The 27,475-nt window shown below is 36.2% G+C and overlaps 2 protein-coding genes across 2 annotated transcripts; both read right to left on the bottom strand.

Annotated features, from left to right (window-relative positions):
- Positions 1-379: 379 nt before the first annotated feature.
- On the bottom strand, positions 380-4,616 carry LOC135679225 (uncharacterized). Its single transcript, XM_065192726.1, has 5 exons — positions 4,226-4,616; positions 2,058-2,988; positions 1,773-1,868; positions 1,336-1,472; positions 380-835 (listed from the first exon to the last, which is right to left on the bottom strand). The coding sequence occupies exons 1-5, from the start codon at positions 4,468-4,470 to the stop codon at positions 649-651; spliced, it is 1,596 nt and encodes a 531-aa protein (XP_065048798.1). The 5' UTR covers positions 4,471-4,616; the 3' UTR covers positions 380-648.
- A 724-nt stretch (positions 4,617-5,340) lies between these two features.
- Positions 5,341-26,018, bottom strand: LOC135679226 (uncharacterized). Its single transcript, XM_065192727.1, has 14 exons — positions 25,795-26,018; positions 25,538-25,689; positions 25,286-25,447; positions 23,134-23,264; positions 14,197-14,293; positions 13,806-14,098; positions 12,224-12,348; positions 11,031-11,074; positions 9,461-9,592; positions 8,730-8,807; positions 6,332-6,414; positions 6,066-6,188; positions 5,684-5,744; positions 5,341-5,613 (listed from the first exon to the last, which is right to left on the bottom strand). The coding sequence occupies exons 1-14, from the start codon at positions 25,931-25,933 to the stop codon at positions 5,446-5,448; spliced, it is 1,788 nt and encodes a 595-aa protein (XP_065048799.1). The 5' UTR covers positions 25,934-26,018; the 3' UTR covers positions 5,341-5,445.
- Positions 26,019-27,475: the final 1,457 nt, after the last annotated feature.

Here is a 27,475-nt window from a genome sequence, read left to right on the forward strand (position 1 = left end):
TGCAGAACCGGTTCTCGACTTCCTTGTTCTTCCCAGCTGAAGAGGCCTGTTTCCTGTGGATGAACATAAGCTTTTCGACTTTTGAGTCCTCCGCACAAAGTGTCTCTCAACTGCAAAGTTGATTTGACGTTATTGACTAACAAAACATTGTCTCAAAACATGAATTCGGTGTGTAGAATCACAAGTAGTTTTGTTTGCATTATCTACATAATAATGCTTCGATCAATGGCAGCTGAAACAATAACAGATTATAATCAGGACATAACAAGCACAGTATAATACATCAGCCCATAAATTTGCCAAATTGTAGAAATGAAGGCCTGAATTCTTGTAATACTTTCATCAAGCAACAGCAAAAGTTAAAAGAAGAGATTGCAAGTGCAGAATCCAAAGCACACTTTTGAATAATCCGGCAGTAATTCACCTCTTGAAAACCCATTTGGTACAAAAAAGAATGAATGGGGGACTAAGAAATGAAAAGATAAAAGAAGAGATTGCTATTTGCCGGTCTCTAAAACAACAGGACAACAGAACGAGTACTATTTTTCGTCAACCGATATAAAGTAAATTACTGCTAAGTCGTACAAGCTAATCAAATCCTTCGATAACAAACTAGCCACTACAAGCAGGTAGATGCTGATCGTGTTGCTACTCCCTTTTATCTTCTTCGATGTCGCCATTGTGTGAGGTGGTAGTGTCATTGCTCACAGCTGCTCTAGCATCCATCAAACCAGCAGAACGGCGAGCATCCTTTGAAGAAACTGGTCCTGGCTTTATTAGAGAAAGTGAGTCCTCTCGATCAAAATCTTCAGATCCATCATCCGAGTAAGCATATCTGAAAGAAAAGATTAAATTAGTCCATCCAGCATTGCATGGATACAAACACCAGAGTTTGACATGAAGATGCCTCCAAGTATATGAACTCCAATCTGGTGAGGACACAGCATGCAGATATGGGGAGACATCACGGAAGAATCATTAAAAAGAAAGCACACTTATTTTATGATTTTGTAAGAACACCAAAACCCCAGAGATAAAATTGATGAGAAGACTTGGAATTGAAAAAATCTGCTTCTTATGCTGTTATATATTGTTCAATATTGTACTAGTCTAACTAGAGTTCATAAGTGCAGTAATTTAAACATCGTGTTCCTTAGATATTGAGAAACATATTCTCTACAGTGAATCAAACTTGGTACTCCGTAGAGAATTAGAAACAGGTTATGCCACCCTGATTTTCACTTAACTACTGATTGAATCAGTGAAACATCCTGAAGTACACATAAAAGGCCATAAAAAACAAGTTGCACAATCTGCGGGATCTAGGGATTTCACCTCATTGAGTTTTGAGAGGGCGCCCAAAGAGCAGCAATTACGCAGAGAAGAGAGAACGACAGGACCTGCCAAAACGCAGGAATGATCCAGGCATTCTGCCAGTGCCCATTGTATACATCATTTGACTTGAAATAAAGCTGCAGGCATCACAAAATGACTCATCAAAGAGGCTGTAAAGGTAAGGATGAGTACTTGATAAGGTACTGAGAAAATCAATTATGAAATATTATGCTAACAAGAGTGGTCCCAGAATAATCACATAGGAAGTAATATATACCAAAGAGCTAGAGTTAGTGTGATTCTAATTTTAGAGTGCTAACTTTAGGCACCATCAATAACAGGTTTAAATCTCAGGAGCATAAAACGTTATACTGCCACTTACAGTATATGCACAGGACATGGTTTGTTCAACATGATGCAAAAGAGATTATTGTTACCTCATAGCAAATCCATCCAACAGATACAAGAACAGTGATGGCCAATGCATTTGTGAATTTCCTGTAAATGTCTAGCTTAGCTATCAATCGCCTTGCCTGTCAGGAATCATAATACACTTCTTAGGCTTCATTTTTAATAAAAGTTTATTTTCATAAATAATGTTGACATCGATAACTTTAAAGAGAAACAAACATATCCCAGCAAATGCAAAGTAAGAAAGGAATAGTGTAAAAAAATTTCCTAAAATCGACAGCCATTATCAGAAATCAGAAAATTGCAATTACCTGGAGCTTGTCCAGAGTTTTGGAAAGAGAAGTAAAGATCCATATAATGAAAAATGTATCCAAAAGCGCCACGGGAAGAACCAAAAAGAGTCTTGCTTTTCCGGCAAAATCACTTACAGCACCAGCATTCTCCACCAACTCAAGTATCTCAGAAGCAAGGAAAAATGTTGCTCCAAGCATAATCACCTTCGATGTGAGACCACCCAAGGTAGGCCTGACAACACCATACCCCATAGAAACAACTAGAATAATAACCCACGACACTGTTCGTTTAACTGAACCAAACGTTACTGCCCAAAAGGTGATCCCCATTGGTCTAAGTCCAGTTTCATTGAATTCAGCATACTCGAAGTACCACAATGCCATTTCCAGCATGCCTAATGCGATGACAAGTGTTATGCAGTTCTGGAGTGGAAGAACCTCTCTCCAAAATCTCACATACTGTGAAAACCAAAATATCCCAAGTATCACAAATGCAAGAGACATGAATCCATAAAAGTTCATGAGAGGAGCCATCCTTCCTGGCAGGTAGCCAGTGGGATTTTTCCACACGGTCTTCCCATCTATGACCAGCCCATTAAGAGCTGGGTCACAATATATAAAATACAGGTTATACATCCCAGTTCTTGTGATGGGTATACTCTGGGATGGCAATGTTGCAACAAGATCCTTTCCATTAAAAGTGGCAGCAAGCACCTGAGGCCATTTAGGATTCTGAGCAGAGGGCCGATAGATGACTGTGCCTTGGGTGCAAGCACCCAATTTTGCCAGATCTGGTGTGCAGCAAACAGCTCGTTGACCACCATAGGCTGACCCACCAATTGTCTCCCGATCTTCTACTTCAAATATGATAGCTTGCACCAAAACAGAATCACCAACTTTACTGTTCTCAACAGATTTCTCAGGCCGTGTGAAAGTGATCTTCTCAAAGCTGAAAAAACAAACGAGACAAATTCTGAGATTTCTTGACGCGGGTTTTACTTGATATGGAACCAAGTTGGTAGCATCATATTCAGTATTTTTAGTAAATTATGGTTTTTAAGAACCATATTCTGCAAACTAATTATCTTTTCAGAGTAATAGCTTTCAGATGTAAAATTCTCAAGCTTTCTGTTAAGGCACTTCATTTCTGTGTATACATTTTCTTTCATAACTAGATATATCAGGATTTCTAATAAAAAGAACTAAATGAGCAGGATATTGTACCAAAAATCAACAGGTTAAGCAGAGAGAATCTTCTGAATTTATCACTCAATGACTACTGAAAATGCATCAGATTTTAATCAAGAGATGCAATTTTAGCACATTTTACAAATAATTTACTATTAATTTACAGTGCTGCATATAAAATAAGTAGTGCATTCCAACAAAAGAAAGAGAAGTAAAAGTCGGGGATGAGAGAAAAACATAACCCTAGGTGAAATTCAACACAATATTCATCATCACTTATCCTTGGTACATGGAACCCTAACCATCCATTTATCGACCACTAAGCAACTCCAGCATAATGTTATATTTTTCTCATTCATGTCCTGCAATTACTATTTGTTTGACTTATTAGTGCATTAGCAGACAACTGGAAATACCTTAAAAAGTTAACAAGCTCCCCATTAAGGATCGCAAACACATGTCAAATATTGAAATTTCTAAAATCAGATGAAAATTCGGACTAAATTATGCTAAACCAAACCAGAGACTTCGTACCCACGCGTAGCACTTGAAAACTATTTTATATAACGATAGAGCTGGAACAGATCTTTCCAGATAATGTAAATGACTGAAATTCTGAAATCTATGCAAAAAATCTACATCAATATGGAAACTTGATGGTGTATATCTATCTGATTGCATCAGAACAATCATATGGTTTGATTAATATTTAAGTTCATGTTACATCAGTTGTACATACCAGCATCACGCTAGAATTGGTGTCAAGCCTCAAACAAATTCGATGGATACCAATCAAGAAAGCATATTTACAGCACAAAAGTAAATCATTGATTGACCGAAGTAGCGCCAGATCTCCAACCTATCAACTCAATGCTCCTCCAAGAACCCAAATTACTGAGCTTGCAGGACACCGAAATCCCCACAAAAGCATAAAACCCGCAAGTCGGTATCAAGAGCGCCCCGGATCTAGCAAAAGAAATGAGGACACGAGGGATTACCGGATGAACGAGTCGCCGCGGCCGGCGGTGGTGTTGGCGTGGGGAAGCGAAGCGTAAAGGCCCTCGCTGCCGCCATGGAGGACGAACGCGTTGCCCTTTGGCGTGAACTTCTCGCCAATGTAGCTGTGGACGGAGGCATCGACGGAGGAGAAAAGGAGGAGGAGGAGGAGGAAGAAGAAGAGAAAGCCACCATGGTTGCGGAGACGAAGAGGTGGATCGGCGGTGGCGGGATCGACGCGCGCCATTGGCCCACCGTACAGGAGATCGAGATCTAAGTCGCTCCCTCCCCCCCTCTCTCTCTCTCTCTCTCTCTCTCTCCTCGAAGAGGAGTGCGTGCGAGAAACGGAGTGGCTCTGGATCTGGGCGACGATTTCTCGCTGCTAATAGCAAGCTGATGTGGGAGGTTAGGACAGTAGATTAAGAAAGAAGGGCTATCCCTCTACGGACTAGGTTACTACCCTACTCCTTACACCGACATGTAGTTGGATCCAAAGATGGGGTCATCTTGTGGGACCGCGTGTTCACCTAGACATCACGAAGGCTGAAGGCGGAGTGCGATCTCACCAAGTAGAGAAAGCAGCGCTTGTTTATTTTAGTCGGTGGTGAGGTTCAGAAAGGGGTTAAAATGGCGAGGATACAAACTTTCCTACTCGGTTTGCCTAGTGCCCGCGCCCGACCTGCCTCGTGATTGAGGGCGGCAGCGATGGCCCCGCAGGAGGAGACGGGTAAACGAGGTAATTTTGAGAAACCCCGGACTTTGAGTTTTTATTGGTCTATTATTTCTTTGAAAGTTACCCAATGATAAGTTTTTATTGGCCTATTATTTCTTTGTGATGGTTAATCACAGATCCAATTAGAGGATGAATCTAATGATTAAGTCTTTATTTTGGAACGGACCGCTATACGTCTATACTTGTTAGACATAGCAGCAGTCCATTAGAGGATGATGTTGCAGCAACCCTTTGGGTAGGTACTCTCTTGCTACACCAGAAGAACCTCCATGAAGTCCCTTTTCCATTGATTGAAAATTCGAACCTCAAGTCGCCAACACCTCCCAATAAATAAAAAAGCATAGCTTATGAAAAGATACCTCCCAATGATTGTAAGATGAAAGATGAAAAAAAATATGATTCAGTTCATTTTTATGAAAGATAAACATGTATTGACACTCTTCAGGGAAAATCTTGCTCACACTTCATCGACTTATAAATCACAACTTCTCATGCAAGTGCCAAGGGCTTCCATCCAAAGCTAGAGCTATTACTCCCTCCTCCTATTGTGGTCGCTAACACAGCTTCACGCCGCTGCTCGGCAGACCGAATATACTCGTCGATAGGAGGAAGTTTCCCGCTCCCTTCAGCATCTTTTGGTGCTTGGCCTCTTATCCGCTGCCACAAACATTAATTTACACCAAGTATTGAACGACAGCAAAGACAAGTATCCTGATTAGAGATGTACCTTTGATGCCCAATGCCGTTCTGCTTGTTGACAGACATCCCTGATATCTCTTCCAGACATCCTACCCATTAAAAGGGAAACATAAAGCTTAGCTGAATAAGATTAACATCACAAATTCATCTATGATATCTCGACATCATTATCCAACATTCTAATATTTCAACCTTCCAACTCCCTTGGAAGATGTCCATACACAAATTTTACTACCAACAGGTACTTGACCAAAATCTTCTTGGGTTTACTATGAAAAATTGCCTCATTAAACAGCTTACAGTGCCTAACAAGACCGATTAAAGCAGAGGTCAAAATTCATTTTGACAATCCTAATAGATTATCATAGTAAGATATTGAGTTAAAAAAAAAAGTTAATTTTTCACATTACCCTTCGGTAGCCGAGGCTAACAAAACTAGCTCAGCCTTCAGTAGATGCTTTGCATACTGAGCACCTATCTCTTCACGAGTTTTTTGATCGGGTAGGGAAAACGAAATCAATGAATCAAAGCGGCTGAAAGAAAAGATGGCAAATTAAGAATCAGAACTCACCATACTGTTAATTACTATTTTAATCAAACTTCTACCAAGAAAAAAATTCAGAAGGATTAAAAATATAACTGAACTAAAAATACAAAAATTTCCAAATTCTATTACCTAATGAGAGCAGGATCAAGGTCTTGTTTTCTATTTGTTGCAGCTATAACTACTACTTGCTTTTCCTGCTCAAAACCATCAATCTGAAAAAAACAAATAATAATAATAATATGCATCAACTGCTTTAATAACATCAATATACATCTGTAGAATAGTAGTACGATAACTAAATAATTTTTAAATAAAGTTTAAAAACAATTGGCCACTGGGACCAAAAGACATTTAAACAGTATGATGATCTTTAGCCAGAATTATCATGACCATTGTTGCTTGATTGGAACAAGAAACTGACAAGATTTCTTACATGTGTATTGTAATGACACTACTGACCAAGATTTCTTTCATAACTTTTACACCATTACATTGATACTTCATTTTCTATATTTTTTTCCCATCAGTCACTAAGTAATTATGCCTTAAAGAGAATTCAACAGTGGTAGAAATTGTCCAAACATACAATACCACATCCAACTAATAGTATCAAATGGCATTAACACAATTAACAGATGTAGACACACCAGCGAAAATTTTCAACCAGGGACCTACGCTCAAGAACAACAAGAAATCAAGGTATCTGTATTTTCAATCAACCATAAGTAATCCAAGACCTCACAGAACTGATTGTTAGATAATTACTTCTACCGAGGAGAAGCAGTCCAGTATCTATGATCACATCCATATCCCCTACAATCAAAGAGTTTGTTTCCATGAAAGTTGTGGAAAAAAGGTACAAAAACCAAGCCAGGATAAGCAGAAATCAGAATTTGAACACTCCACCACCATTAAACAAGTGTATGCACATGACCATCTATGTAAATATACATATTTGAGTTTCTAATTCAGCAAGGAGACAAAAGAAGACGGGCAAGTACACATACATATTAAGCAAGTAGTCTCTAGATCACTATACAGACATATTTATTGAATTCATGCTAATCTGTTTAGTAAACTTGTTTTAACCCAAAAAAGAGAGACTAAAGATAAAAAGTAAGAAATTATAGTAAAAGAGATAACAACAAGTGAAGATCTTCCATAAATCAAGAATGAAAAGAACAGTAGAATCTCCATAAGAGTCAAAAGTAATATTTAGGTATCTTTACAAAGAAACTTGAATTCAAGCAACTTCATAAAAAGACATGTCACTCACAAAATCTTTCGCCAGCATAAGATGGAAGGGAAACCAAAATTACTAATCAACACAGCTAGATGCTTAGGTATACTCTTCAAGAAAAACCATATGGCCAAACAAAGCTGTCACAAGAAAAGTTAGTACAAGAACTAATAGCAACAAAGGTACACCAATCATCTGCAAATTCCTAGAGGGTCCCACTGACTAAAGTCATGGGCCCTATCATAGTATTACTTCTCCATTGTATCTCACAGACAAGAAACAGTAGGTGAAGAAGAGGGCAGAAGCTGGTGCTGCAAAGGCTTCATTTCAATCTTACATTGCTTCGGAACAAGCCTTACAAATTGTTGCTTAATAGACTGCTTTATATTTTATATTTTAAATTCTTATTTTATATTTTAATGAAAAGAATTAAGTGCCTCTGATCTAGCATACAGTGTCAACTGGTATGGTAGGAAGGCAACCAATTAACATGCTAGAGTTGAGATCAACACAAAAAAATAAATATAATAATCCTGTGACAATCTATCTATCAACATTGGGACGCAAACCAAAGTTGTTGATGATGCATGATTTTCATGATTAAAAATCTGGTGTGCATGGTATCTCATCTACCACTGTAGGATTTTGCCACACAGCAAGTACAATGTAACATTGAGAGACAGAAAAAGAACTTGCACTACATAACTATGAAGATGAAATTTCTCACACTAAAGTCCCCTTGTATAACTACGTCATATGAACTATGAATCATCATAACTAGATCAACACAATCTAATCCAAGGTCCAGCAGTTTTCCAACTTAATCAGCTAGACATCAATACTGATCACCAGCATGGCATGCACTTGTTTAACTGATGTCACTTATTGGTGATGACATAATAATGGTTCATTTGGAAAAAATATTTTTTTTCTGACCAAGCATCAAATTTAGCTGATGAAGCTTGTTAACCATTACAGAAAACAAAAGAAATTAATTATTTTTCAGGACATATACAAGCATCAAATTTTTAAGGACACCTAATACTTCATTTCTCATATTTTTATATACTTCAACCATGTGTCTATTTACACAAATTATTCTACTAGAATAGCATTTTTGATTTATTCATCCTAGTCAGAACTACAATTAAACATGGATAATGATTATCAAGGCTGGTTAATAGAAAGCAATCAACACAAAGACAACGAAAAGGGGCTAAAAAAGAAGCTCCTGCCTGGCTCTTCTGAATGACAAAGCAAATGGTAAATCAATACACAAAAACCAACCTGACGCAATATCACTGACAAAATCCTACGGGTAGCTTCGTGCATCTCACTATCTCGAGCAACAGCAAAAGAATCAACCTACATGAACAGGAGTATACTGTTAAATTAAGATGTCCAACAGCATACACTGCAACCCTGCATGTCTAATCACCTGCATGCTATTTCATAACTGATTGGCCTTTTTCCTCAATGCAATTTCATAATAAGTTGTGCACCCAGCATGTCTAATCCCAGTGGAATTATTAATTGCAATGGTATATTCATTTGTATCCTATATCCATTGAATTTTAATTTTAGCCACAGAAAATTAAAGATATACAAACATCCCACTAGAATTTGATAAATGTCATAGACACTCTTTCAAGAAGTACTTAAAAATTCTTTTGTGCATCAACGAAAAAAATCTATGTAAGAAATCTTAACATACATATATAGCCAAAAATAAATCATATTTTTATTCTTTTTAATTTTTGAATGGGTATCATATGCAATGCTTACTTCTAATGGGGTAAATCTGAAAATATAACTACTTGTAGGTGTAACTACGAGATTGTCTTTTTGCTATCTGAAGTTAGACACTATGACTATACAATTTACTACGAAGAAGTATTTTCTACTTTCTGAAAAGTATCCAGTAACATCATACTCATTTGAAGGACGAAGACAAAATGCTGGCATTTTAAGTAACTTATAAAACTAGGATTCAATGTGAAAGAAATGAAGATATGTACCTCATCAAGAAAGATTATTGCTCCACTTGGAAGTTCATTAGCAAGAGAAAACACATTCCCTAATAAACGCTCACTTTCACCATAGTATTTTGACATTATAACTTCTAGCGGCACATATAGCAAGGGAATGCCCTGCAAAAGCAACAAAAAACAATCAGAAATCAAAAGAGTAGGAATCACAAATAGATGGCTTGAATAATGCAGATTTATAGCTCTTCAACATATATTTAACAATTTTGTCTAAATTACAGAAATGTTCTGCTAAAGTAGATATTACACAGAAACCAATTTGGTTATACTCAGCAATTTCTCTCGGTTACCTAACTATGAAGTAGACTGTGTTTTGCTTGTTTGCAACCGAGATGAAAATAACACCCCAATCTGGATTACATATTGTTAGTCTTCATTCAGATCCTTTTCAAGTACATAATCCCAGAAATCTGTTCTTTTGCTGCAAGGCAACATCCATCCATAGAGCAACCAGAATGTTTTAGATGATTGAAGGTCTATAACTAATCATAAAAATCCTAAAATATCTCCAAATTAACATTTCCAATGTTGGCTACGCCAAAAAGGGCCAACAGAGATCATTGTACTAATATGGATTTTTTTATGATTCAAACTTCAAGATTATGGTACGTAAACTTACCTACATGAAGAAAAATCATTTTCCCTCCATATATATTACTTCTGAGCTTACATACATATTATACTTGACTAAAACCAATGAGAGAGATCTTTCTACTATTAACTAAGCTACTAAATTATTATACTTTCTGTGCACCCTCTTGCCTCAAATCACTAACTAAAATCAGGGTACATTTCTTGGAGAATCATAGGGTTATAGCCAACCATATAATTCTGAGAACGAACATCTCAATGACTAGAAACTTCTAATGGAGGCGGTTCAAAGTACAAATTAGACATCCTAGACTCATAAAGAATCTTTATCCCATATCTGGATTTTCTTTTTCTCAAATAAGACTTCAAAATTTTCAGAATACAAGACACTAGTCTACAACCATATTCAGCTTTTGTATACTAGCTCGACTAAAAACAACATAAAGAGGGCTTCCAAACTCATCTCTCAAAACAATAAAAATACAAATATATTTCTAACTCGAATAGGACCAGTACTCTCCTTAGGCAGGAGTGAGTTGGGAGCTAATACATCTTGACTAAGATCAATTATCTCCAGGCTTAGTTTAGATGTTGGGGCCATGCTGTGAACCCAATTAAGACCAAGGCCCTAAACTTTTGAAGCATTCTATTCTAGGATAATGAAGAAGTCTCTTGGTTGCTAATTAAATTAGAAAGTCAAAACACAACACTAGGTAAGGACTTAAACATCTTATGTTATAAACTTTGGGGGTCAGTTAAAACTCATTCAAAATCCTTTTAATGCCGACAGAATCCAATTTAGGGTTTTTATATTAAAAAAATGTTTATGCAGAAACCAATATGTTAAGAAGTCAAAAAGATCACCATTAACAAGAAATACAAAATGAATATTGAATGGGCAATACTCTGGAAAAAGAGCAGATGGCTAAAACAGAAATAGATGGCATACTGCTTGTCGAGCGATTACTCGAGCAGAAGAAGTTTTCCCAGTTCCTGGTATTCAAAATAATATACCAAACATATTGTTAGAATAGTGATAAATGGACAACTCACCAAGTGTTAGAAACAATAATCAGAGGTATATTTGAAATATCCTTTTTCGAGTGCGAAAGAATGTGTTCATGATGGATCTTCACCAGTTACAATAGTCATCAGATAAAATAAAAGGATGAAAAGACCAAAGTGTGAGTGGTTTTCCAATAAATAGTTAAATACCATAAAGAAATGAATAAATGTAACATAAAGCTATGGGCAATAAGAAGAATATAAAATTTAAATCATAAGATAACTTCTCCATGAAATAAACAAATCTATCTCAAACATATAAATTGTCATCAACCCTTATACATAGTCTTCTCTTAGCATGAGTGTAGTGGCTATTTGAGCTTCACACATCCTCCGCATTACACATAAGAAAGAAGTGAATGAAGCAAGAAGACAGTAAAGACGCAGAGGGGTACCTAAAAGGAGGCAAGCATCACACAGCAAGTGATAGGCAGCAAACAACAATGGTCAGACAAACGCAAACAGGGATAGTTAGGCGAGACCTAAAACATTTGGGGGTTTGTAAAGTTCAAACTAAAATATTTCTTTAATCAAATCAGATTGAACCACTCAAAACGCATCAGGTCTGTGTAACGATACAAATCTGGCCCCATAAACACCGATCAGCATAGACCAATCAATACGAAATTGTGTTCCCTACTCATGACACATCTATGTTGGTTGATATAATCAATATGCACACGAAATCGTGTACAGAATAAGTAACACAAACTTTTCATTACACATTAAAACCAATTCCTGATAGGCTGATACTTCCATGTTCTTGATACAATCAATATGCAATACATATAATTAAGCATACTCAAATTCCACAACAGCAAAGACTTTGATCCTTTACATGATTAACACTTATGCAGAACTTGCTCCCAACTCAAAAAAGATCAATGCTTTAAAAAAAATTGCAGGATCATTATGATGGAAATTGAGAGTCAAATACAATATACTTACATGTATCCATAAATATGAAGCCAATCAATTCAAAAAGAATTCAACCAGATATCAACTCATGGTCACCATTAACATGAATTATGTAAGTGGATTGTGTAACACACATATACGATGGATCTAGCAACTAACCTGGTGGGCCTTCAAAAAGCACAGCTCTTGGGCGATTTGTTTCAAATTTACAACGGGTTCCACGAGCAATTTCATCATATATTTCAGGGCTTTGCAATGCCAACAGTATAGTATCCTCTATTTCCCTACAAAGTCCAATCATATTCATATTGAGATACATCTAACATGTATGTTAAGAACATTGCCAAGATAATGAGAAACCTATATCACAATTATTCACATGCTTACTATAAATTACTTTTGCCTCTAAATTGCAGGTGATAGAAAACTGCTCTAAAATGATACTTAATAGCAACTAGTAACAGTTTTATGGATTTATATAATAAATCACTAAACTGCCAAACAAGGTAAGATAAACAAGGCTTTTAATTTCAAATGTTTCACTAAAAGTTCTTATTGTACTGCCCAGATTAGGAAACGTGATAATAGTAGAGACATCAAAACTAGGGACGAGGAACAAAGGGGGCAAAGTGCAACCTGAAGGTAGGGGAAGGATGCCTGAGAGTCACCAACGAAGCAACCGATCACTAAAGATTGCCATGAGAGATGGACAGAAGAGCCTAGACCAGGCCCACATCACAGAGAAAATGTTATTCTATTTTCCTTTTTTTGGTAAAGTTGTCATGTGTATGTTATTGACTGATATTTGTCAATATGAGAGTTCTGTTTGTCAGATATTATTGGCTGTGGATCTATGATATTATTGACAGATATTTGCCAGACAGAAACAACTCAATTTTTAAAACTTTCATGGATGAGAAGGCGCCACATAAATCACCTGAGTTAACAGCCTTACATCTTTCAAATTTTTAAAGGCCTCTGACTGTGAACCAACAAATCTTAAAGAACACAAAAGCCACCAAAATACTAGCTCGTCTTTGTATGTTGGGTCAAGAAGGCCTGGCCTAAAGCCAGTTACCAGATTATTCAACAAGAAGGACACTGGGTCAAGATGAACAAAGATCTATGTCCAACAAAAACATCATCTATAAGACAATTGTAAATTAGAGTATACAAACAATAATTTTCAAATTTGAATCAGATAAACACGAGGCAATACCAAGAGGAATATTTACATTCATGATAACTTCACAATGCAAATGCACAGCTTTAAAACATCCTGAGAACAAAAGAGATGGAATCTCCTAAGGGTAGTTGATAAAAATATCCAAAATAGGTTTAAAACAACTAAGTGAACTCAAGATGAACAGTATGTATGTTGGAACTAAGAATCAAAACTACTTGCTACGGACCAAAATAAAACAGCATATATTATGTTTAGACTATAGCCAGGTAAAAATTCAGAAAAATGGAGTAGGAACTCATTATTTCTAATCAGGCCAGGATCACCAATAAGATCATGTAACTTCAACCATCTGAATTATTTTAAATCACATAATTTGTTATAGCTCATAGTTGATTATTTTAAATCCCTGCCCTGGGACAGCTAGGGAAAGTACCATAGCAAGAGAAGTTGGATTATGTATCTTGCAAGATAAGTAACATTGGCAAATGAATTCCTAGTTAAAGATTAAACTGCCATTTGAGATAAACCTGTATATGTAATTCATAGTACAGTTACCGTTTTTGCTCATCATATCCTGCAATGTTTTCCCAGGATATTGTACCATCCCAGGGAAAGCTAGAAGTCTCATCAAGTCCATATACTCTCACACCCATGCCCTCTAGAGCAGACACTGATTTTTCAATGGAAGCCAGCTGTTTGGAATCATAATTATCATTTCTCTTGAATACATTTGGGTTCCTTCCTGATGATTTTTTAATATTACTCCTCTCGCCAGCTAACTTTAATGCACTAACCACAGCTTCAAGCTCTTTGAAACTGTAACTGCCTTGTTTAATAAACTCGATCTCCTAATAAGCAAAAGTTAAACAGGAACTTCAGAGACAGAGTAATAATTATTACAGGCATGCAAACACATAAATAGAGGCCAAGATCAAAAGCTACTGACACAATATTCAGAATCTAGTAGAGTCTTGAATAACATGATGCAGAGATCACCCTCCTCCTTTTCTGAAGAACTAAGAGTTATTTGCCACGCAGCTGCACTGCAATAGTAATTCTATAAAGAAAGCACTTAAGGTAACAAATGAGATTTAACAAAAGTTGTAGGCAACATGGTTCACCAGATGACCAAGCCACTCTTCATATGATTATAAGAAAACAAAAGAGTAGAAAGTATGAGAAGACCACCAATACTTGAATAATTTGGAAGTTAATAATAGGCTATAATATTTCCATGTATGCTAGAGAATAAATATAATACAACAACAACAACAAAACCTTAAGTCTCAATTGTTTGAGATCGACTACATGGATCTTTTGTCATTATTGAGATCTTAAAAAATCATATGTTTAGTTAAATTTAGTGTATTTAAATCTTTATTTATAGTTCCTATTAAGGTCATTTTAGGTCTTCCTCTGTCTCTCCTCTTACCACTAAGATTAATTATTTTGATTCTTCTAACTACCGTATTTATAGATCTCCTAAGCACATGTTCATACCATCTTAAATCATTCTCTCTCATCTTATTCTCTATTAAAGTAAAACCTAATTGTTCACGAATAAAAATATTCTTTTTCCTATCTTTCTTAGTAACTCTATGCATCCATTTCACATTCTCATCTTAGTAACGCAAACTTTTTATATATGTTGTTTTTTAACTATCCAACACTCAAACTATAAAGCATTGTTGGCCTCGTAACTATCTTATAAATTTTTTCTTTTAATCTCAAAAGTATCCAGTGATCACACAAGACTTCTATCGCCCATTATCATTTTAACTATCTTGTTTTTACTCGATAAACAATATCTTCATCAATCTTTTCATTTTGTTGAATCATTGATCCAAAATACCTGAAGTTTTTATTTAAAGGAATATCTTATCCATCCAATTTAACTGCAGTCTCCTATTCATTCTTAGTATTACTAAGATTACATCTCATATATTCAATTTTAGTCCTACTTAATCTAAAACCTTTAGTTTTTAAAAATTGCTTCCATAACTCAATTTTATAATTAATTCCATTTAGACTCTCATCAACTAAGATAATATTATCAACAAATAGCATACACCAGAGACTTCTATCTTGTAAATGACTAGTAAGCTCATCCATTATCAATGTGGAAAGGGAGAGACTTAAAGCGGATTCTTAATATAAGCCTAAGACTAGTAGTTACTTTATCATACATATCCTTAATAACATTAATAAAATTAGTGTATGTACCTTTCTTTTCTAAAATCTAATATAATAAATCTCTAAGAACTTTATCATAGGATTTCTCTAGTCATTAAAAACCATATGCAAATGCAAATCTTTATTCTTCTCTTTATACCTTTTCATTAATTATCTTAATAAATAAATAGCTTCCATGGTTGATCTTCTAAGCATAAAACTAAATTGATTTTTAGATATATTTGTTTTAATTCATATCCTACTCTCAATAACCCTTTTCCAAAGTTTCATAGTATGGCTCATGATTTTCATTCATTTATAATTAGAACAATTTTGAATGACACCCTTATTCTTGTAAATTGGCACAAAAATTTTTTTTCCATTCATCAGACATCTTTCTAAGTCTCATAATTTTGTTAAATAAGCCAATTAACCAATCTATTCTAATGCCTCTTAAACTTTTCCAAGCTTCTATAAGTATACCATCAAGTTCCACGCTCTTAACTATTTCCATCTTTTTAAAGACTTTGTTACTTCACTAGCTCTAATTGTACAAGCAAAACAATAATTATTAAATCTACAATTATTATTTATCATTAAAGTTAAGTCCTACATGGAAAGTTCATCAAATAATTTATAAAAATATGTTTCTATCTTTTCTTAATTTCATTATCATTAATAAATATTATTTGATTTTCACCTTTAATGCATATAATATTACCTAAATCCTTATATTTTTTTTCCCTAGCTTTAGCAATTCAATATATATCATTTTAACCATCTTAAGTACCTAATTTATTATGAAAATCATCATAAGCTTTATTATTTTGTCATACTAACTGCTTTTTAGTCTTTTTTTAGGCTTTATATATCTTTTAAATTTCTCCTCATTTTTATAATTTTGTTAATCTTTAAAACATGATCTTTTAGTAACAAATGCTTTTTGAACTTCCTTCCACCACCACAACTCTCTCTTAAAGCAACACCTCTACCTTTAGTCTCATTAAGGTTCTTTGTCAAGCTTCTAATCTTATTAATCATCATAGTCTAAGACTCTAAATACTATTAATATTATCCCCATACAGGTTCAAAGTCACCACCCTTTTCATCCTCTTCTTAAAAATCTTAACTATATCATTTTTAAAATTTCACCATCTAGTCCTAAGAAATTGTTTTAGTATCTTTTTATTCTTTCACTTTCTATAACAAATATCTAATACGGTCAACCTATGTTGATTCATCAAACTTTCTGTTGAATCTCGTATTTTGATGATGAAACTACTTGATATATGTTTATGATTTAATCTGCGTCTTGAGTGACGCAGGGTGCTTCGATCAGGATGAGACAATTAAAGCAAGAACATCATGTTGTGCCGGAGGAACATGTCAGAAGATTGGACGTCGGGCCGGTGGATCGGTCGACGTATCGACAGAAGGCTTCGGGCTGTGGACTCGGGCATCGGGCCAAGAAGAGCAGGTATTGTGCCAAGGATATCGGAGTTGCGGAGTCAACTGGTCGATTGGGCAATAGGCTGCAGGAAAGGACGATGCGCCGAAGAATCGGACGAAGCGTCGAGGGACCAATGACATGCCGGACAACTTGGTTAATTGCTTAGGATTAATTGTCTCGATCGAAGTTTTTGTTTTGAGTGTGCAGGATTAACTACGATGAAAGTAAGACATGCAGCAGGAGTTGCGCCGGAGTCATGACAATGATCACGTTGGGAGTTCGAGAACTCGACAGAAGTTCGGACAGTCGTCGGAGGTTCTGCGGGAACAAATCCGAGAAGTCCAGAAGCTTGCCAAAGGAGCTCGTCGGAACTTGCCAAGTGGATCGTCGCAGTCCAGGAGTTTGCCGGAAGTCCGCAGGAGCATCACCGAGGGTTCATCGGATGATCGACGGAAGTTCGCCGGAAACTCGTCGGAAGAAGCGAGTGACGCACCGAAGCAAGCTGCAGAATATGTCTTAGGAAATAATCGTAGTTAGCACTTTGATTAAGTTAGAAATGGGAGGTGATCCCATTAGCTTAATCCTGGGACAATTGGGCCCCTGAAGAACTCAAATTGGGTAGAATGGTTCAACCCATTCGGACCCAGGTTGCTGTGGGAGGTGCAACCGCCCCAGCCAAGAGGTGCAACCGCCCAGGGCTCAGTCTCCGAGCGAGACTGGGCGGTGCAACCTCCTCTGTCAGGAGGTAGCACAGCCAGAGCTCAAAGTTTCGAGCTCTGCCAGGCGGTGCAACCTCTCCAGTCAGGAGGTGCAACCGCCTGAGCTCGGTCTTCGAGCTTTGGCAGAGCGGTGCAACTGCCCCTGACAGAGAGGTGCAACCGCCTGGGCTCAGTCCTCGAGCTCTGCCAGGCAGTGCAACCTCTCCAGTCAGGAGGTGCAACCGCCTGATCCCGGAATTCCGGGATTTGATCGTTTTGAGCTCCAAATTTGAACTGGGTTGGGGCCTATAAATACCCCACCCATTCAACACTGAAAAGATACAGACCTACACCGAATTCTTGATCTTTTCTGTGATTCTAAGAGCTCAAATTTGTGTAAAGTCCAAAAGTTCTCCTCTTTCTGTTCTTCAAGTCTTGAGTTGTAAAGAGAGGAGAGAAAGGTTCTGTAAGGGTTGTCTCCTGAGCCCGTCAAAAGGAGTGAAACTGTAAAAGGACAGTTGGCCTTCGCCTATTGAAGGAAGGCCTCTAGTTGACGTCGGTGACCTCGTCGGTGGAGGAAGCCAAAAGTGGAGTAGGTCAAGACTGACCGAACCACTCTAAATCTCTGGTTTGCTTTTATTTTGAGCACTTTATCATTACTGCAAACCTCCTACATAGCTACTGCTCTCTGCGTTTTTACGAACAAGTTTCTAAGTTCTGATCTTTCCGAATCTGCATTCAGACGTAAATCGGTGTTTTCGTACGATCTTTACATTGCAGTTTACATTTACGTTTTGATTCTATTTATAACTGCAAACTGTCTTCTGCACTTTTACGAACGAGTTTCTTTGCAGTTTACGTTTACGTTTTGATTCCATTTATAACTGCAAACTGCCTTCTGCGCTTTTACGAACGAGTGTCTAAGTTCAGATCTTTCCGAATCTGAGCTTAGACGTAAACTGCGCTTAGACGCAAACTGTGTTTAGACGCAAACTGTTCTTAGACGCAATCTGCGCTTAGACGCAATCTGAGCTTAGACGCAAACTGCGCTAAGATGCAAACTGCGCTTAGACGCAATCTGCATTTAGACGCAAACTGCATTTAGACGCAAACTGCGTAAACTACGCTTAGACGTAAACTGTGTTTGGACGTAAACTGCACTTAATCATAAGTAATCTTAGAATCGGCTTTTGCATCAAAATAGTTTTTATCGAACGAACGCAGCTTTCGTTTTTAATCGCTGAAAGATTTCCGCTGCACTAATTCACCCCCCCCCCCCCCTCTTAGTGCTCTCGATCCTAACACTTTCATTAGGTATAACTTTACATTTCTTACATATAATTTTATTTACCTTTCTAGTGAGAAAAAAAAAAAGATTAACTACAGTTGAGACCACTCTTATAATATCTAAACGTTTATCCCTCTTATTAAAGTGAGTAATACAATTATAAGATCATACGAAATTGCAAAATTCAAAATCATACCATTATCTTCATTTCTCTCCCCATAATCAAAACCCCCATGCGGTTGTTTATATTCACCATATGTTTTCCCTATATGAACATGAAAAATTAAAGTTTTTCGATTATAGGTATTACTTGAATGATATCATCTAAGCTTTTCAAATATTCTCTTTTGGTAACCCATTTTGAGGAGCATAAACACTAATGAAATTCAAAACATATTGTCCTTTGACCAATTTTAAAACTATAATTTTATCTCCAAATCATTGTACATATATAACATTGTTCTTAGGATCCTTATCAACAATAATTCTATACCATTTATGTGTTTAACTTTTCAATTTTAAATTAAGTACTATCAATCTCTTTGGATTTTTTTTCCCCTACCCACTTAGTTTTTTTATAAAGAAATAATATTTATTTTTTAAAATATAATTAATTACTAAAATATAATATTTACCAAAGTTATGGCCCTTGAACGCTGTTAGGGATGTGTTAGGATATTTATCAATTAAGATAAGGAACATAACAAAATAAAGCATGATGATTCAATAGAATTAACTAAAATATTATTTTTTTTATCACTAATAAGCATTATAAAGAAACTAAAAAACTGAGGAAGCATTTTTAAGAGTGAGAATCAACCAAATATTGGAAAACTATTTCTGCAACCAACAGATGGTGTAAATTCAGATATGACTATAAAGCGGATACTAAATTCATAAGCTATATTTGTTTGAAATATATATGGACATGTATTAGATTCAGACACACATAAGGTCAAATTTAAATCAACTTCAAGTCTTCAAGAGAGTTATACATGTAAATATTACAAGTATCAAATTCATTACCGATCATATTTCACAGTAACTGCTAGTTCCAATATGATGGTGCCAATTTAGAACATAACATATAGAATATATTATGGTTTATGTAGTTATATATTTGAAAAATATACAAGTAAACTTAAAGGCTGTTAGGGAGTCACTAGAGTGCTCAAGTTATGGCCCACATCTAAACGCATATGGCTTGTAATTTACGCAAATTTGGGCGCTTGTAGTCAGTTGCATCTTTGATTATTGAATCATTGATAGAAAACCAAAGTTCAAGCAGTTTTAAAATTCAAGTCCACAATGTTTATTGAATCATTAACAACATACTCCAAAATTGGCCCTTTGGGAATCCAATTGGATATCTTTTATAGAGGTTTATACCATGGACTGTCATATCACCCAACACATTAGGAAAGAGGCAATACATACCAGTTCAAGAGCTAGCCTAGACGCGAACCAACCCAAAATGGAAGAAACATAACGTGTATTCCTCATATATCAACCGATACTGTTGAAATTTAACAATCAGATTAACACAACCCTCCAATGGTCAGATTGACCAATGGGATTGTTTTAGTCTTATGAAAGCACCTACACTCCAACTCACTCTCATCCTTGCTTTCTTTCTCATTCTTATTAAACTTGTTTAATCTCTAATTGACAATTAGTGAACATCAACCTCTTGATTTGGATAAAAGAGGGACTTGAACCCAAAGTCTGCAATTTGTCTCCTAATGAAATTTAGCTTTATCATGTCATGTTATTAGCATAAAGAATATTGGTAACTCAAGATTGATTACTGACTAATGATTAACTAAGACTCAATTACGAAGAATTAGCTTAGATTGACCATGTATTTACATGATATACAAGCTTATTGGATAAAGTCTTATTAATGCATGTCTAAGTACCAAATTTAATTTCAATACCAATAAATTGAATTAGCATAAAAAACCTAAACTATGGTTTTTTTTTCCAAATTTTGATGTATTTAATTTCAATACCAATAAATGGAATCCAATTGGATATCTTTTATAGAGGTTTATACCATGGACTGTCATATCACCCAACACATTAGGAAAGAGGCAATACATACCAGTTCAAGAGCTAGCCTAGACGCGAACCAACCCGAAATGGAAGAAACATAACGTGTATTCCTCATATATCAACCGATACTGTTGAAATTTAACAATCAGATTAACACGACCCTCCAATGGTCAGATTGACCAATGGGATTGTTTTAGTCTTATGAAAGCACCTACATCCCCCCCCCCCCCTTCCACGCACTCCAACTCACTCTCATCCTTGCTTTCTTTCTCATTCTTATTAAACTTGTTTAATCTCTAATTGACAATTAGTGAACATAAACCTCTTGATTTGGATAAAAGAGGGACTTTGAACCCAAAGTCTGCAATTTGTCTCCTAATGAAATTTAGCTTTATCATGTCATGTTATTAGCATAACATGTATTTGCATGATATACAAGCTTATTGGATAAAGTCTTCTTAATGCATGTTTAAGTACCAAATTTAATTCCAATACCAATAAATTGAATTAGCATAAAAAACCTAAACTATGGTTTTTTTTTCCAAATTTTGATGTATTTTTCAGCCCTTTTTGGATTTATCCATATAAAAGTATATGGACATACGGTCCATCGATACTGATACCATCCGATAAATATCAATTTGACCCAAGGACCAACACGCCTGGTCATCACAGCACCACAAACCATGATTTGTACTTTGTATAAGCTCTAAGGTGTCCAACTCTTGATGCTTTACTTGGTTAACAACCTTAAGAACTCACTATCTAATCCAATGTTCTTCCTTTACTCATTCAATTAGAAATATTATATGCCTAACTGGTAATGACTGATAAAAGATTTAGATAGCTTGTATCTAAGAGTAGATTTGTCCAATTAGATATATATCATGGTACCAACTACCAAGAACCATAAGAGGCGGAGGAGGTGGTGGTGGTCGGGAGGAAGAAAAGAAGAAGAGAAGAGAAGCTTAAGAGGTGCAGCATAAGGACATTACTTAACAACTCAGGTTAAATGGTGTTCCTCGCTTTTCAGTTCAGCCTAGCCTTATATATTATATAATATATATATAGTACTTTAAGTAGACAATACATACATGATCACTTGTATGAAACAATGTGAAAGTGTTTCTTAGTTGCTGGAGTCAATAATGCAGAGGTATGTGGTCCAAGATTCCGGGTCAAGACATACATTGATACAGAAGTTTCTGGGGTAATTAATTCATACATGAAGATCCTGTTCCTCTAATGCTTTTACTTGGTGAAATAGTATTTGGGCCAAGCAGGTGCATAAGCATGGTGACTAGGCAAGAATGTGTATCTAACATATGATCAACATGGACAAAAAAGCAGACCAAAAATACCAAGCTATGATAGGTCACGGCAAAAGAAACAAGATGCAAGTCCAATCAGTCTCCGGCCACCATTATAATAGTCTACTTAAAAAAGGTTAGCCTGTGGATTTTTTAAAAAGGCGTTGCTCGTATAGTTCTATCTCTCAAGCCCACAAACTATTCACTGAGGGTTTAACTTTAGGCAGTCAAACTTTGCCCCCAAGTAGGTGAATTAGTGGATAATTGGTGGCCTCAATAGAACTATCTGAAGAGAAGATGTAAGATGTGTTTTGGCCAAAATACATCATTTGTGCATCTTATTCTATTTCTACTCCTCTCCCTCATTACTTATACTCCACTCATTGTCTTCAAATTTGTGTACTATTAACTTAATTGTTCATTCACTGCACACATGAAGGCCAACCTTGTGTGTTGTTGCTTGTTATAATATATTTGAGTTTTAATTAACCAGGCATTCATTGATTAGTTTGAAATTTTTAATACAACAAAATTCATATCCCTTCTTGAGTAACATAGATCCTAAGACTTCATGATCATAGCGTCATGTCACTTTCTGTCTATGACATAAATGTTGTTAAATGACTGCCATGTTGGACTTTGCAATTAAATACGTTTTTCATGTCTAGGACATTTCTGAACCTAAATTCAATTAAAATGCTTAAAAAATTTATCCTTTTTCTGCTAAGAAACTAAGTGTTCAGATTTCTGAACCAACATGTACAAGTATATAATGTACATAGGAAACCCTTTCTTGCATGTAGATTATATACAACTTTTGAAAATATATTCTTCAAAACCAACAGGGAAGAACTGTAATATTAAAATGAAGCTCACAATATAAAAAACTCTGATTATTGCTTCAGCAAACCTGTCCCAAGCTCGTAATAACATTTCTGAGCCACCACCATAGTGCTCAGCCGTTTCACCAAGGTGCTTTACAATATTTACAATTAGGTGTGATATCTCACATGCAGGAGGAACTATGAACTTGATTGTAACCTACAATATTTGGTGTGAACATTTTTTAGATTTTTGAGAGCGATGTCAAAAACAGCAAAATTGTAATTCAAATTTACTTACAAAAATACATTCTATGAAATTACAAAATTATGAAGGTGATCGACATGAAACAAATGGATAATCAAGAGCAAGTATATAATTATAAACAACACAACAGAGATGGAGAAGACAAATACAAGTTGCCAAAGATACAATAGCATCCAAAGAAGGTGGTGACCAACCATGATGATCATTAGCACAAGTGCGAGAGAAAAGAGAGTAGAAACAAGTATTTTATAGCTGAAGCATAGAGTTTGTTTATCAAGTAAGATGGAACTCAAAGTGCACATTTAGATCAGCTATTTCAATCATGTCTAGAGTTTAGTTTTCCCCTTCTTATAGGCTTGACGAGGCAGGGTATAGCGAGCAAGTGGGATCAGTTTTATGCTAGATAGCACTGTTTAGAGGTTCATCTCCTTTTTAAGTTCTTAAGATCAACTTATTATGCTCCACTTGGCTGGCAGGCAGAGCTCTTATTGAGAAGTCTAAAGAACAATGTCGACCAACTGGATCAGTTAGCTGATATCTAATCTAAAAACAAATTTTACTTAGCAGTTGAAAATTTCTTAAAAAGGATATAATAGGCCCATGACTTCCTCAAATGAGTGACCCATGAAAGGTCGTACATCATCATTCATATGAATGACACATTTCTTTCTTAAGTTGAAGGTGTAAGAGTCTATGTGTGACTTGTCTTTACAATTCGTGAAAAGAACATTATGGCTGAGTTTATGCTGTATGATGATTGACTAAATGGTAGTATGTTTCTTATTTTTCTTTATGCAACAGCATGGAACTCTGTTGTTACTCTCTCACACTTGTTCTATCTCCATTCTCTTCTATAACCACTTGACAAAAATGACTTCTGCTGTTTCTCCCTGCTGCAGTGAATTAGTTGATGATTATCTTAAGGACATGAGGCAAGCCCAACAAATATTTTTTTTTCTTTGCAGCAAAATCATATTGTTTTTCAATTTAAACCCTTTTATTTTATTCCTAATAGCCAATTGGTCTATAGCAAAGCTGCCTGAACTCAACTTGGCTATATATTGAATAAAAATTTACCTCACTGGTAACATTAGCCCATACATTTTTTAGATCAGTTATGCATTTATAATTCTAGACACAAAAGAGAGATTCCAGTGCTGGCTTCAGCCAAACAATTAAAGGTTTTTTATGACCCAGCATTGATAGGTTGAATCTTATTTAAGCTTTATGATCCATTTAAAATTAGAATGACAATTTTTCTAATGACAAGAAGCTTTAACACATGTTTTTGAGATTTTACATGACAAAATTTAAAGTAACTTAAGTTCTTGAAGCTTATAGAAAAGATGATAATGCAATTGAACCCAGAAAATTCAGATAATTAGGATAATTGGAGACAAAATAAACACATTTTACTAGAACAATAAAGCAACAAAAAAAGGAAAATTTAATAATGTGCAATTTATTCAGTCCCTAGAGTCATTCTCAACAATCTACTTGTCCTTCTATATTTCCTATTTACTTAGCCCCATATAAGTATAAATTTTAATAGTGAAGTCAATCTTCAGTAGGTGGTATAAATTTGAATGGTGAAGTCAATGTTCAGTAGGTCCATAATAAATGACATCCAGCAAATACTGGTTCTTGATTATTGGCATGACAGGTTAATACAATTCATCATTTCCAGCCAATCTGTGCGATCAGAACTCCTTTTAGTGGCATTCGGAACAACCAGCATAGCAAAAGTACAGATTTTCAGGAAAGAATCGCATAGGTCAAAGAAGACAATAAAAGAAGCAACAACAACAATGCAAAAATCAAATTAACAAATGAGAAGTCTCGTGGCTACAAACGCCAAAGCTAAGCATAGAAAGGGCAAACCCAGTGAACGAGAATGTACAGGGTGTGGGGGAGGGTCAGATTTGCAGCAACTCCTCCAACCAAAACAAAGGATAAAAGCATCAAATACGAACCTTATTGCCCTTTGCACAAACGGTAAAGGACGGGTATGATCCACGCTGCATTCCTTTGGTTCGCAGCAACTCCTCCAACCGCTGCTTTACTTGACGAACGATTTTATCCGCCCCACCAGAACCGGACCAGGAATCCTCCACGGCGTGGGGATTGTAATCCTCCTAACACCGAACCATGGCATCAAAAAAAACGCGCTCGAAACCAAGAAACCAAGAAGAGGACCTCGCAAATGTCAAGAAAGACGCACAGACCTCACTGGCGTCCGCGTAAGATATTTGCACCGCCCCGGCACCGAACGCGCCCATCAAGAACATGGCCGGCAGAAAAGAAGACTGATAGAGCGGCCGTTCGGACGACGATTGGAATCGAATTCTTGAAAGGGTTCGGTGGTCGAACCGCGGCCCTGCGTTGCCAGATAAAAGCAAACAAAAACAAAATCAAGAAACGACCACAGGGCAGGTTGATGAACCCTAGGGAAAGGGAGTGAGCGAGAGGGAGAGGTGCGCACTCGAAGGATCAACGGCGGCAGCATCGAAGAAGCGGGAGGAGGAGGAAGAAGAGGAGGTGCCAGGTGGCTTCGCGAGCCGTGAAATCCTCGTCGCCGCTCTTGAGATCATGGCGGCCGACGCTCTCACTCCCCCCCGCATGGTTTCTTGGCGAGCGCGAGAGAGGTGTCTTCGCCGCGCTGCTTTCGGTTGGAAAATGGCGTGACCGACTCCGACTGACCCCCTCGACCAAGAAACGCATAAATATATAGCAGACCGACATATTCGTCGCCGAATCGTTATAATATTATAACGGACGTTGTAAACTACGCCGTATTTTGCGGGTTAATAAAGGAATTTTGAAGCGATAATAGATATGAAATTTAATCTGTACTGATTTCATATCCATTAACTATTCAAATTAGCATCATCGCATCTTATCGTTTGTGACGGTGGATGGTGATGGTCTCGACCGAAGAGGAATCGATGGAATGGATATAGATCACGATGATCGAACCATTATAAAATTGACATTGACAGAAGAAGAATCGAATGTAGGTCACGACGATCGAACCACTATAAAATTGATCAAATTACTATTTAAATTATCAAAAAAAAATTACTTTATAAATATAATTAAAAAGTATAGAAATTATATTATGTATATTCTCATTTTGCATGGATTTGGGATGATATGGGCTAACTAAAATCAAGCAATAACAATAATTATAGATATTCTCAATATCTATAATTATTGAGAATATCTATAATTACTATCTCAAAATATACAAACATTTTGAAAAGAATAAATGTAAATATAGCAAATATTTACTATATTTAGATAAATAATTTACAATCAATCAAATAAATCGATTTTTTATAAATATTTTATATATTTTTAAGTTTTAGTGAGAAGACTGTAAAATGTGAAAAATATTCTTTGAGATTTTTAGAGAGGGTAAGAGAAAATTATAAATTATAAATTTAGTTTTTTAATTAAAAATATTCCATGAAAATATTCCATGAAATCTCACATAAAGAATTTGATTTAAAGAATCAAATCATATTAATCTTATAATAGCTTTATAGTATATTATTGAAGGTTCAATCTATAATATTTCTTTTGGTTTTAGAGGTCTTGTTTCTTCCCCAGCAACTACTGACCCAAGAACACAGCAAAAGGTAAATAGACCAACTGATAGAGATTCCTCGCTGTACTCTCGCCATTGATCCACCGCAAGCTACGAACAGTAGCCTTCTTCAAGCTGCTGCTGTTCTGCGAGACCGCGAGCAAGAGAGGGTCGACGAATGGAAAGCATGATCGAAAAAGGAGCAGACAGAGCACTCTTTTGAGTTCAGCTCGGACAGGGGTCAACAGATGGCTACACGGAGATCGACAACTGTAGAAACTTCTAATCTTTGTTCGAGAGCTGTATTAAATCTTCACCGATCGATGGAACATAAAACTGAGGTCATTCCTTCCTTCCGCCACACAACTCAAAAGGGCGATGTAGAAGCCGACACGGAATCAGCTACGTTTCAACGGGGTTTTGAGGTGTCGCCGGTCTTCACCTCTAGATTGCCTGACTTGTTGTCCTTTGCTTGTTCTGACCGATCTCCTTCTGCATTCGGAACATAGACTACGAAAGCCATCGTTTTCTCTGTAAATAACTTGTCGACGAAGCTAATCTTTGACCACGGCAT

The sequence above is a fragment of the Musa acuminata genome, chromosome BXJ1-7 (assembly GCF_036884655.1).
Source record: "Musa acuminata AAA Group cultivar baxijiao chromosome BXJ1-7, Cavendish_Baxijiao_AAA, whole genome shotgun sequence".
NCBI lineage: Eukaryota > Viridiplantae > Streptophyta > Magnoliopsida > Zingiberales > Musaceae > Musa > Musa acuminata.